This window comes from Drosophila melanogaster, chromosome 2L, assembly GCF_000001215.4.
Source record: "Drosophila melanogaster chromosome 2L".
NCBI classification, from domain to species: domain Eukaryota; kingdom Metazoa; phylum Arthropoda; class Insecta; order Diptera; family Drosophilidae; genus Drosophila; species Drosophila melanogaster.
Window position 1 is genome coordinate 1,509,138 of NT_033779.5, and position 13,066 is coordinate 1,522,203.

Consider the following 13,066-nt stretch of genomic DNA (forward strand, 5'->3'; position numbering starts at 1 on the left):
CAGGGGCCAGGACACAGAAGGCGGAGGAGCGGGACAGAAGGGCCAGGAACTTGCCAGATGTCCTCCTGTTTTTGGCATTGTCCTGGAAGCTGAATGCACTGACCAGAGATCAGGCTGCTAAGTCTCTGCTTGTTTGCTGCGTGTGTTTTACTCAGTATTACTCGGGTATCAGGTATTTGTTGGGGGGATTACAAAACACAGATTCGGACTGCAAGGTGTGGAATGAAATGATGACAGAAGGATAAAGCTGGAAATAATTGAAATTAACACTTGGCTCGGGGGTAGCGGAACGCTTCCTTAGTTTCGTTATTGAAAAATAATAGAATTAGCATTTGGAAATTGATTGTAATCCAATTTTAATTTTAGTTTCCATTTAAAAAAAATATAGGGTATTCCTCAGCTCTAGCTCTTAATGCGTCGCAGCCAGAAGATACATCCTGCAACAATGAAAGATAAAAGCACGCAAAAAATGACGAAAGGAAAATGGCAAATGGGAAAAACATGAGTAAAGAGCACCCGGAGTGGACAAATGTGTGTCCTGCAACGAAATGCATGCAAATGAGCTGAATAATGAGCACTTCCTGCCTTTCCGACCTCCGACCTCTGGACAACCCTTTTGTGGCACTAATTTCCCGAACAGCCAGTCGCTTGTTCCCTCCTCTGGCAGGGTCCAAAGTGTCAGTAAGTCAACAAGAATGCACTCTGACACCGCCTGAAGGAGTTTCAACGAGGGAAATCGGAAGGCTGTGGACACGCTATGAGAGCACTGAGAGAAAAAATGCCAAACATTATGTTTCTGTTCAGTAGCAAGGAATCACAAAATTATAGTTGCACTAGGATGACAGCAAAAAAAGGATGTCGGGAGACTGAAGGACATAATTATTACTTTTATGTTCTGTATTGAAATTAGAAGACATTCATTTCGCTCAGTGATGCAATCTGTGCGATGCTTGCTTCTGTTGGCCAGTCGTAGTCCACTCGACACTTTGAATGTCATTAAGCTGTCCGTCCAATCTGGATGCCAGAACCCCTTTCGCTCCTCCGTGATCCTCCTGCTGTTTCCTGCCCCTTCTCACTCCACTGCCTCCCCACAGCACCTTGTCCTCCGTCCGGACACTTAGTCAATGTCTCACTAACAATCGTCAACAGGCTCAAGCAGCGTAGGGCAACAATCATGGCTGCTGTCCCAGTTTCTTTGCTCTTGTTGTCACCCTGGCCTCGTGGCGTCCAGAATCCTCCCGAAAGGACCCGGCTTTGTTTGCCAGCTGGTACGTTGGTATATGTTGAATGCATTTTGGGCCCAGAACGTTTGTCAATTTTCCGCTTGTCGACTCGGTGAATTGGCCTTTTTTGTCCGGGGCGAGACTCTTGTATTATTGCTGCATGCAAAACGCGTCCTGCGTGTTGTAATTGTCCTAAGGCCGACACTGGTGGTCAAGTTTTTCGGGGCACAGCTGCTCCAGGTGAAATATGTTCGGAAATACCTGTGAAACAGGTGAGACTAACGATAAATCGGGTAGCCACAAATGGCTTGGCAAAAAAGATAACTGGCAGTTGAATGGAAAAGCAACTGATATGTAGTAGGGCTTGGAATTGACTTTTACTGCAAAACAGCAGGCATTAAATGACTCCTCTGTTAATGACTATTAAAAATATCAGAAATGCTAATACTACTTTGGGGCCAACTGCCTTTCAGCCAATAACCTCGATATGTCAGATTTTCGAAGTGACCTACGAAAAGTAAGACCAATCCCTTGGCTCAGCCCAAAAATTTCATCCACGCTGGTGACCCCGACTCCGTCACCATCGCCGCTGACATGGAATATCCCTAATCGCCGATGGCTGAGTGCAAAACGCAGCGCCCGAGGCGACAGCAGCATTTAGGGGCTTATTAAATTGCCATTACCTAAGCCGGACATCATCATCATTTTCGCCCAGGGCCGCCGTGCATACGAAGGCTCGGCATTTGCCACTCAAGTGCGGGATTAGCGGCGATGATGACAACAGCTTGACAGCCAGCAGGTCCATTAGGGAGGCAGCGAAGGGGGCGTGGTCGCGGACCCAACGCCAGAGCATAGGTTTAAGGTAAAGGGGATTCAGGTGAGTCGAGGATGCCTGACGAGCTCAGGTGTCCAGCGAGCAGAGAGTACGCACACTCATACATCGACGGAGCAAAAATCTAGCTGGTTTCACTGCACTGAGAAAAAGTATGTGGCTTAACCTATAAACTATCAAAGATACATTTGCCCTCGTATTAAATCTCTTACGTTTTAGATACATGCTTTTAACTGAAGTTATAATTTAATGACATAACACAAATATATAGTTTAGTCTCGAGTTCCTTTACTTTTGGACAGTGTTCCAAACAAATCCCCACAAGATATTTAACATTTAAATAGGCAGAAATTAACTTAGACTGAATGTGGGTGGAAAAGTTTGGTGTTGTATGAGGTGAGTGAAGTGTAGGAACTTGCCACCCAGTAAATGCCAAGTAATCCACAAAAGCCGAAACGACAGCCACGAAACACAATGTGTAGTGAAAGTCGGGAGCTAGCGACAACAAAAGCCAGGACTCTTGAATGTCCACCGGCAAGACCCGGTCCCAGCTGCTCCGAATCCCGCAAAGAGTCCGAAATATATACGGACCAAGGGGCCAAAGCCTTAATCTGCTTTAAATGGCAAAGAGATTTCTGCGTTTTCCCCACCCACCAGCCCCCCATTCGCATTCATACGGCAAATATCAAGTGCATCATCATGGTCGTCATCGTCATCAAGGAGCTAAAGGACAGGACAGCTTGGAGTGGTCGGGCCAAGGACGAGGCCAAAACTGCATTAACTTGGCCCGTGCTTCGAAATCGAGCAGCTTCAAAACTAGACAAATACACCAAAAAACATCACGGATAAAAAAAGTTAAAGAAGTCTAAGAACAAAAAAAAGCTGGAATTATTGAATTATTTATTAGATTATACATTGAAAAGATAAACTAAAAAATGATCTTTTAAAGCTACGATTCTTCTTTTAGATTTTCCCAGTGCATCGATGCCCTTGGCTCGCAACACAACATCGTTATTATCGCATTGAGCGCTGTAAAGTACCAAATAATCTACAGGATAATGAGCATGAATGAACGAGAACGTTTTCCTTTTTAGTTTATTTATTTTTTTAACTTTGTTTTGTTTTGAATGGGATGAACCGAATACCTTCTGAAGTGAATAGTGAATAAACTCAAGGGGGGAGCGAGTAGAGGGCCACAGAACATTCCCCCAAGTGCACTCAACTAAAGCAAGCCAAATCTGCGGAGAGCTCACTGAACGTTTGCTTAGAAAAAAAAATAATAATAAAATATATAATAATCAAGCAGTTTAGTTCGTTAAACGACAACAAGCTAAAAAGTACTTAAAGGACACATATAAATGTATAATCCTGTGGTGGAAAAGAATGTTGTACTATAGCCGTTATCTAATGGTATCCCAAATTGAGCAGCAAAAAGATTTGGAGATGTAAAAAACTATTCATTTCATACTTTAATGTTTGCCAAGCCAACTCAATTGAAATACACATGTTTCTCGCCTCACTTCACCCATTCATATTTTAATATTGAACTCTTTTTTTATGTGTGCACATCATTCAAGACCAGCTTTACTTTCATTAAACAAAGTTTACATTCATGGCTGTAAACAACATGATTTCACATGACTTACCTTCACTTGTGGCACTTAATGCCCAATGTTTCATGCCATTGAAAAGGGCACAGGAAAGTTGGGAGCCCATTTTGCCACATCTTTATCTCCGTCGCTCGAACATTTAAATTCATATTTCTCATATTTACATGGAGTGCTTATGCCGCAGGATGCAGGGACACCGTGGAAGCAGAATGGCCAACTTTTTGCCATTTTGTCAACGTTTTTCATGCTTTTTTCATATTTATTTTACTGTTTCAAGTTTTTTGCTGTTTATTTTTGTTAGAGCAGCAAACCAGAACGAGTAGTTCATTAGTTTTCAACTGTTTGGCTGCAGCAATTCCTATTTTGCAGCCGCATGTGGCCAGAACCATCAAAGCATCGTTCCGGGCCATCAGCCAGGAGTCCTGTTCCTTTCAGGACTTGCTCCTTCTGCTCCTGCTGCTCCTCCTTGCCCCAACATTTCTATTTCCATTCCCATTTCCCTGGCGCCTTCGCATTTTTCGTGGCACAGTAATGTGAACAGACTGCGGCTGCTGCACTGGCTTTTGTAATGAAAAGTTGAGGCAACTTGTTGTACGTATACGTCATGATTTGAACCCATTTCCCAAGCTCCCTGCACTTTTTTAGTTTCACCCTGGACGTTGCACATGCTGATACCGATATGGGATGCAAGTATTTTAAAGTTGAATCATTTCGTAAATGAAACATTTCTCATTAATTAGCAGAGTTTCAGCAGCAACACTTGTCCGAAAAGCTATTTGTGGGAAATATTTCTGGAGAAGTGAAGTGGAAAATGTCTGCATACTACTAACAACTTTTAACATTTAAGATACCATATCATTTACTTGCCTACGAAAATAAAATATCACATTTGGAGTGAGCTCGGAATACCATATCACCGACATCCTGAGTGATTTTTCTTGTTTGCTAATCATTTTCTTGTATTGCTTCGCTTCGCAAACGGAAGTAACTTTGATGGCGTTATAGATATGTTAAGCACTGTGCACACCCGGGGAAAAATGACTGACATACGCATTAAGTGTACAATACCAGCAAATCAATAAGTAATGCGAACATGACAACCGTTTTGGGGGATCTGGGGAAGTATTTGGCGAGCTTACAGGCGTTTAAATACTGATGAAAAGTCGCATCTTTAACTGAACTCAGCTGGGTGCACAAGAATTTCTTTCGCAGTTCTTTCACTCTGCCTTCGATTGCAAAAGTTTTGCAGATTCTCAGTTCGCTTGTCTCTATGGTAAAATTCCAGTAGGGTTTCGCGGATGTGCAGCCAACTCACTAAAGCCAAAAGTTAGGATGTGATTCAGATAGTTCGCAAGTCTGCAGGAAGTAAGTTAAACTTTAAGTGAGCCATAGTTTTTACAGACATTCAATATCGAATCATAAGTTCCGAGCTACCGCATTGCATCATTGGGCAAATTGCTGAAGCAACAGCGGCCACTAAAATTGGGGAAACTACTCCATGTGACACACGTTTCTGCTTTCTTCTCCGACAGTTGAGCACATCAATTTACTTTTATTTTCCTCTTGTTGGTGGCCCACGTTTGGGGGTTTCGCCGAAAGGGTTGCTCTAGAAAAAAAAATAAATATATTGGTCAGAAAAAAAGGAATCGATGGAATGTGTGCCCTATATTCTACAATTTATATCTAGCAAATTTATTCTGTAAAGAATAAAAGTAAGAGCATGAGAAACTTCTTTGAATTCACTTAATTGAAATTAATTGCAAAGTTAAAATACTAATAAAAATAAAATGCTAAAATCTCCTAGTATGTGTGGCGAAATACTCGACATTTTTCGTCTGCTAGGTGTTACAACAAAGTAGGAAAACATTTTCCCCACACTCCGTTTCCCGCACATCGATAAACCCAAACCTTTGGTTGGCGATTCAATTCAATTGATTCAATTGGGATTGTATCGGGCTTCGTTTTATGCTCGTTTTGGCCAACACATATTACGAGTTGGGTTGGAACCACATCCCCGGTGCGAGTGCCCCATTTATCTGTTGGCCAAATGGTTCATGTCTCTATTTTAAGTGTGTGTGCGACATTTTCCCGAAATGTTAGACGGGTGTATCCTTTTTATTTTCCAGCACTTTTGGATGCCCACTTTTACGAGCCGATAATGTTATTGGCGCAGGAATTTTATGAATTGACCATTTTCATTTGTCCGGGATATTTGATATTTTCCCTATGACTTGTGCAATTTGCATAAGAAATTGTGTCACGACTAGTTTCGCTACACTTCATTCCATTTCTTTTGTGCATATTTTAGCTGGGTTTTCAGCGGCCAAGTGGGTGAAGTGGGTGAAATGGGTGAATTGGGTGGTGGAGTACGCTCTGGATCGACCGGAATTTTGCTCTTTTCGGGCTTGGCCTTTTCTTGCCGGTTCATCGTCTCCTTTCCTCGGGATTCCTTTGTCTGCAGGACAAAATATTTTGCGATTTTGTGTATGGTTGCCACAGTGGCTTGGGAATAAATGTCCATGCCAGCGGGGTTGAAGGATGGAATGTGGCTGGAATTTGATGTGTGTTTGATGGAGAACGGATGAAACGACTTTAGTCAGGTGGATTCGAAATTTAAATATTTGAAAGTTTTGTCCTTGAAACTATCATTAATTCTTAATTCCTGTAGCTAGTCATTTAACAATGCTAAACATTTGGGTTAAGAACCTCGCCTATAAAATATTCCTCTGTAGCAGAAGCAAAGTACCATTTTTATAACCACCAAGCCAACGAAAAACACTCTTGATTGTTCTGCCTTCACCCAAGTAAATAACAAGTCGAATGCAAAACTTTTCCCGGTACTTAACACTGCGCAACCACAGTGCTTCAGAATGCAGGCCTCACGTGTGGGTGTACTTCTGTGAGTGACTGTCAGCATCGTCTGCACTTTGACACTCGCACAGAGTTGCATTCCAGCCATTGAGCTATTTTGCTCGAGTGGCAACCGAAACTTTCGAGCCAAAAAAATAAAAACTTTCCCCCGAAGAGGAAAACTTTTGGGGACGGCGAGAAGTTTTTCCTCTGTTTGGTGCTGCTTCGGATTAATATTTTCTTTGCCTGTCTTCCGTTTCCATTTTTAGTGCATTCCTCGGTGTTTTCTGTCTTTTTGCCTTGTTACTTATTTGCTGTTAGTCCTTCGTACTTGAAATGCAATTTCTAAGAAAAATTCCTCTCAAGAGTATCAAAATACACAGCGGCATTCTTCAGTTTTATTTAGTTTTGTTTTTTTACGCCGACGATGCCCAGTTTAGATTTCTTTAGTCGTTTACCTATATTTGAGTTCTTTGGATATTTTTTGAAACCAAAAGGCGCAAAAGTCCCTGCAAGTATGCAATGTTTCTGCAAGTTAACATACTCCATCTTCAGATCCCCTCCCTCCAAAGGACAGCAAACCACACCCGAAGGACCGACATTTTAAATGGCGCACTAAATTACTGAAACACGCCCACACAACACACAAATTTGCATTTTCTTCCGACTAAGAGGTCCCGCCTATTCGCTACCCAGTACATAATAATTCAAACAACCCAAGGCTTGTATATACAAACTATATTGTGGATGATTGATTGTACATGTATTAAGCCGAGCACCAAGTATGCTGAACACAACTAAGAGTATTGGGTTTTGAATGCCTTACTGATCAAAAGCAAGGACTTAGCTTAGCTGATGCCAGTATCCTGCACATAAAGACTATAGGGTACAAGTGCAACTTACTGCTGAGAATACAATTTACGCTTTCCCAGGCATTTTTCATGTGATTCGCAGCTGCAGTTGGGGAAACTCTTTATGGCCGCCACAGCATCCGGCAAGTGCGTTCTTGTTTTTGGGTTTTCTGTTTTAACCACCCACATGTGTGCTGCCCGCATAAAATGTGCGTTTGGTTGACAAAAGTTCTTTAAAACAATTAGGAGAGCCGTATTCGTATATTAATGGAAACAACAGACCAGCTTTTTATAATTATTTTGCATTTTAGACTACTACACTGATTGCTTCTAATACGACTATAATTTAGAGATATTTATGCAAAATACGAAATCACATCCCCAGCATAGAGGAACCATCCAAAGAGGATAATTGGCTTGGTGTGAAAATATGGCCTTTTGGCGGCGGATTTGTTGGTTTCATTCCGCCTAATCATTTCCCAAACGAATATTTTAATGCCAGGGGAAGTCAAGTCCCCGTCGTACTGCTGAACTTCCTCCCCATTTTCCAGCCATATGAGGTTTGGTTCATACCGAAGCTCATAGTCGTTGCATATGGTTTTTGCGAACTTGCAATTGAGCTCAGCAAAACAAATGTTTTCCTTCGACTTGAACGATTTGGCCATGTCAGTCCAGGTAGTTTCGAAATCGTGGCAGCCCATGCAATTCGGCTCATAGAACTTTACGAAGAACGTCCCATCTTCGGTGGTTTCGAAGAAATTGTCCACTCTCAGCTTAAGTATCGTGCCAGGAGTGCACTGATCTGCGGATCTTGCCTTCACACTCAAATTTGTAATTGTGGTTACATTTCCGGACTGTTTCGATAGAGATTTATCCGATTGAGCACTCCAGATCAATAGTGAAAATAGAAAGTAAATACACCGAAAGGTAGACATTTTTGGCAATTTTTACATAACAAACTTTTTTTGATCGCAATGTGATTTCCACTGTAGATTGTTAGCTCCCAGTTTTACATTTAATGACACAAATAATTTTTAATTTTTGTTTTTATTTCAGATAGACTTAGTATGGTTAGTATGGCTTATGGAGTTTTAGAAACTTGAGGAGACATTGCTTACGATCTAATTTCACATGCTCAGAGTATGTAAGTATAGTTGGGGGGGTGTGTATATGAATACGATAGCGTTTAGATGGGCGATTAGATTCTGGAGTTCCATTTAATCGGACTTCAGTGCCATTTGCCGTCCTCGTTGAGTTTCCGGGGATCGATGTGCAAGCCGAGCTTCTCCAGTTTGCGCACCTTCCTCATTTGTTTGGTCAGCCGCCGCTTGAAGTTTATCTCCTGGTTGAGATTCATAATCTCGATGGTGTCATACTGCCGGATGTTCTTGATCGTCTGCAGGATGAGGTTGTCCGTGAGATGCAGCTTGATGGTGGACATCTTCATGAACGGGGCATCGCGGCGTCGCAACTCCTCCCTGTAGGCAAACAGGGTGTAGTGCAGCGATGGCAGCGAGGGCAAAGGACGCTCCAGTTGTGGAAAAAGTAGCTCGGCCATTATCGAATATATGCCAACTGATTTACTGGGAATATGAGTGCTGCGCAGAGATCTGTTCGCTTTGAGTGTCCAGAGTGCAGTGCTGCCTGAAGTCGGGTTGTCCTGGTATTTAAGCCCACCCATCGGCTACCTGCTGCTGTTTACTGAGAAAACACCGACACTCTGCCACTGGAAGATCTTCTGGGGAAATCCCGGAGGAAAAGGCAGCTGGCGCTAGACAGTTTAGCTACCTGCCGGGACAGCTGCAAGAGATGTTTTCTTGCGAGCACGCGATTAGACTGGATTTCCTTCAACCCGCAAAAATTTCACAAAGTCCGTGTACAGTCTAACTTCGCTAAAGGTGTCACAAGGAAAACTAATGTTTCTAGAAAGTATACGAAATACAAAATCATTAAGAGTACCTATTTAGCAAATTCATATTACGAAGTGTGGTGAAATAAGTTGCAGTTCATATCAGTAAGTTATAGGGCAAACTTAAGAAATTATAAAATTAAAGAATTTTAAAGAAGTTATAATAACAGACCGTGAAGGAAAAAGAAAAAGTGAATGTTTCCAGCATTGTCCTGCAGCAATTAAAAAAAATTGCATTCCCTCAAAGGATTGACTACTGCCAAAATCTGCATGGCCATGTGGAGCGGCCAAAGGTTTACGAGAAAATATAGTATGGAATTACACATATATTGATATAATTAGTTGAACTTACCCAAAACAAGCTAAAATAAATATGTTAAAGTACATTTATCGTGTATATGCATTACTTTAATAGCGATGTTCTCATATATATATTTTTCACCCTTAAACATTACCACTTAAAAAACTTAATCACTTAAATTCCAAAATATTTGCGTGCGTACCAATCCATTTGTCATCAGATCGCCGTCAATAAATTTATGTTATGTATACGTTGTTTGTAACCGGAATATGTTGTAAATTAGTCAAGCATATAATAGCTACTGTCGCCACAGTTTTAATTAGTTAGAGGAATAGCCAATTAAAACCAAAAATAATAGTAATAGTTCGGTTGTTTTCTTTTTTTGTACCATATTCTGTGGTGTTTCGGTCACAATTTAGACTAGACTTCAATGACCAACGATGAGAATCAGTCTGAATTCACACATATGGTATATTTTCCAGGAATCGTTGATTTAAAGATGAGTTTGTAAACTGTGTAACCTCTACTTAAGTTGACTTTTCAATGATTTAATTATAGCTTGTGAAACTCGCGATAACTTAAAAATTAAAAAATGCAAAAAAGCCCGTTTCGATCGTTTACACAAAAATATACCCATTAGGAATAAAATGCACGATCTGGAAGGATCATAATTTGCCAATACCCACCCATCTTTATAACTTAAATTGGATTGCGCACTGCAGACGCTGATTGAATTTTAAATTTCGTCTCTCTACCATGAGCCGGAAAAAAAAAATGTAAAATATTCCGATTAATTACCAGAACCGACAAAAGATTCTAGGGCGGGCACATGGACGGGTTGTCTCCGCCGAATGCATTTAATTTGCATGTTCACGAAGGTCCTTTTGTGTGCATTTGTATGTCTGGATGTCCGTCCTCAACGCCAATGAGTCAATATTATTACGGTCGACGCTTCACACTCTCCGTGAAATTGGCAAAAGGGAAAGCGGCCGCAAACGCTGGCAAAAATGCTTTCAATTAATTAAACACCCGAAAAGCAAGGCTATAATGAGAATGCAATGTGCTGTGCAAAGTGCTCTAAAGAGAGATGTTTGGTCGGGGAAACCCGCAGCGGGTCCCTCGATCAACTCAATCAACAATGATGCCAATTTACAGGACACTCGATGCACGTAGCGAAAGCTTAAATGATGTCCAAACTTTATATTATATCTTTGAAATTGTTTTAAAGTCATTTGGGATCTGTAAAGTTGTCTAAAGATTTGCTGTAATACATAAAATATATTTATAATATGATTGATACACGTTTAATCTCTTCTATTTAATTCATTGTGTGCCTTTCAAGGTCTTCAGCACATCATCATTTTTATACATTTTTAGAATATATTTCGGAAATTATAAATCAAATTTAAGCCGCATATTTTTCACGAGTGCAGTCTGCGGCATGCAGCTCATTAATAATACAGATAATGTGTTTGGCGGCAATCATTTTTCGGTTGCATGCCATCGCGGTGGCATTGATTAACACCGCCAATGGTCAACGCAATGTCAGACGAAAGGCAATGATATTGGGCGGGAAAAGGGGAATTCGGTTCAGTATGGTCGTATGAAGATGTATGGCGAATTAATGTATTTTTGGTAGTGTTTTACTCGGTAAATTGCTTGTTAAGTTCCTGATCGTTGAACGAGCATAATTCCATTCAGCTGAAATGTAACCTGCGGTCGATTAAATGTCATATGACATTTTCTACTGACATTCTTTAAAAACTTACAGCAAATACGAAACAGAACTAAAGCTCTTAAAACCGCCAAGTCATGTGAGACCATTTGCAACAGTGAGGCAGCCTATAAAAAGCACTGTTTCCCAGCTCAAGCAAATATTCAAACAAAGCCACGGACAAGATGTTAAGCAAGTTTTTTCCCCACATAAAAGAAAAGCCATTGAGCGAGCGGGTTAAGTCCCGAGATGCCTTCATTTACTTGGATCGGGTGATGTGGTCCTTTGGCTGGACAGAGCCTGAAAACAAAAGGTAATGAAATCAATGTAAGCACATATATAAGTATTAAAGCTACCATAATTTCCCGTAAAGGTGGATCCTTCCTTATAAACTGTGGTTAGCGTTCGTGAACATAGTAATGCTCATCCTTCTGCCGATCTCGATAAGCATCGAGTACCTCCACCGATTTAAAACCTTCTCGGCGGGGGAGTTCCTTAGTTCCCTCGAGATTGGAGTCAACATGTACGGAAGCTCTTTTAAGTGCGCCTTCACCTTGATTGGATTCAAGAAAAGACAGGAAGCTAAGGTTTTACTGGATCAGCTGGACAAGAGATGCCTTAGCGATAAGGAGAGGTCCACTGTTCATCGCTATGTCGCCATGGGAAACTTTTTCGATATTTTGTATCACATTTTTTACTCCACCTTCGTGGTAATGAACTTCCCGTATTTTCTGCTTGAGAGACGCCATGCTTGGCGCATGTACTTTCCATATATCGATTCCGACGAACAGTTTTACATCTCCAGCATCGCCGAGTGTTTTCTGATGACGGAGGCCATCTACATGGATCTCTGTACGGACGTGTGTCCCTTGATCTCCATGCTTATGGCTCGATGCCACATTAGCCTCCTGAAACAGCGACTGAGAAATCTCCGATCGAAGCCAGGAAGGACCGAAGATGAGTACTTGGAGGAGCTCACCGAGTGCATTCGGGATCATCGATTGCTATTGGAGTAAGGTGTTTCAAATGCTACAAGAACACTGTGTCGCAAAGACATAGTAAAATGAAATATTTGAAACAGTTTTCTTCTATTCCTTTCCTTTTTATTAATGGCCTTTTTTTATTTCTTAGCTATGTTGACGCATTGCGACCCGTCTTTTCGGGAACCATTTTTGTGCAGTTCCTCCTGATCGGTACTGTACTGGGTCTCTCAATGATAAATCTAATGTTCTTCTCGACATTTTGGACTGGTGTCGCCACTTGCCTTTTTATGTTCGACGTGTCCATGGAGACGTTCCCCTTTTGCTATTTGTGCAACATGATTATCGATGACTGCCAGGAAATGTCCAATTGCCTCTTTCAATCGGACTGGACCTCTGCCGATCGTCGCTACAAATCCACGTTGGTATACTTTCTTCACAATCTTCAGCAACCCATTACTCTCACGGCTGGTGGAGTGTTTCCTATTTCCATGCAAACAAATTTGGCTGTGGGTGTCAATATTTTAGATATATCATTGATTTTACACCTATTTTAAATTACTTTGTTATTATAGATGGTGAAGCTGGCATTTTCTGTGGTTACGGTAATTAAGCAATTTAACTTGGCCGAAAGGTTTCAATAAGTTGAGAGGGACGAGCTCTGCTACTATTATATTATATATTATATTATATTATATATATATTATTTTATATTATATATTGCTGTACCCTAATAAATATTTAGTAATATCACTGTTTTTCATATATATCAAACTTTGTGGCGCCCTCGGGTGGA

At 41.1% G+C, this 13,066-nt stretch overlaps 3 protein-coding genes across 3 annotated transcripts; 1 reads left to right on the forward strand and 2 right to left on the reverse strand.

Annotated features, from left to right (window-relative positions):
• Window positions 1-7,657: 7,657 nt before the first annotated feature.
• Window positions 7,658-8,341, reverse strand: CG18132 (uncharacterized protein). Its single transcript, NM_134759.3, has one exon. It carries the CDS (start codon window positions 8,299-8,301, stop codon window positions 7,723-7,725), a length of 579 nt encoding a protein of 192 aa, NP_608603.1. The 5' UTR covers window positions 8,302-8,341; the 3' UTR covers window positions 7,658-7,722.
• Window positions 8,342-8,395: 54 nt separating this feature from the next.
• halo lies at window positions 8,396-9,011 on the reverse strand. The gene has a single exon (NM_001144293.2). The coding sequence runs from the start codon at window positions 8,922-8,924 to the stop codon at window positions 8,595-8,597; it is 330 nt and encodes a 109-aa protein (NP_001137765.1). The 5' UTR covers window positions 8,925-9,011; the 3' UTR covers window positions 8,396-8,594.
• A 2,342-nt stretch (window positions 9,012-11,353) lies between these two features.
• Window positions 11,354-13,019, forward strand: Or22a (Odorant receptor 22a). The gene is made up of 4 exons (NM_078729.3): window positions 11,354-11,603; window positions 11,664-12,302; window positions 12,422-12,779; window positions 12,846-13,019. Exons 1-4 carry the CDS (start codon window positions 11,476-11,478, stop codon window positions 12,912-12,914), a joined length of 1,194 nt encoding a protein of 397 aa, NP_523453.1. The 5' UTR covers window positions 11,354-11,475; the 3' UTR covers window positions 12,915-13,019.
• Window positions 13,020-13,066: the final 47 nt, after the last annotated feature.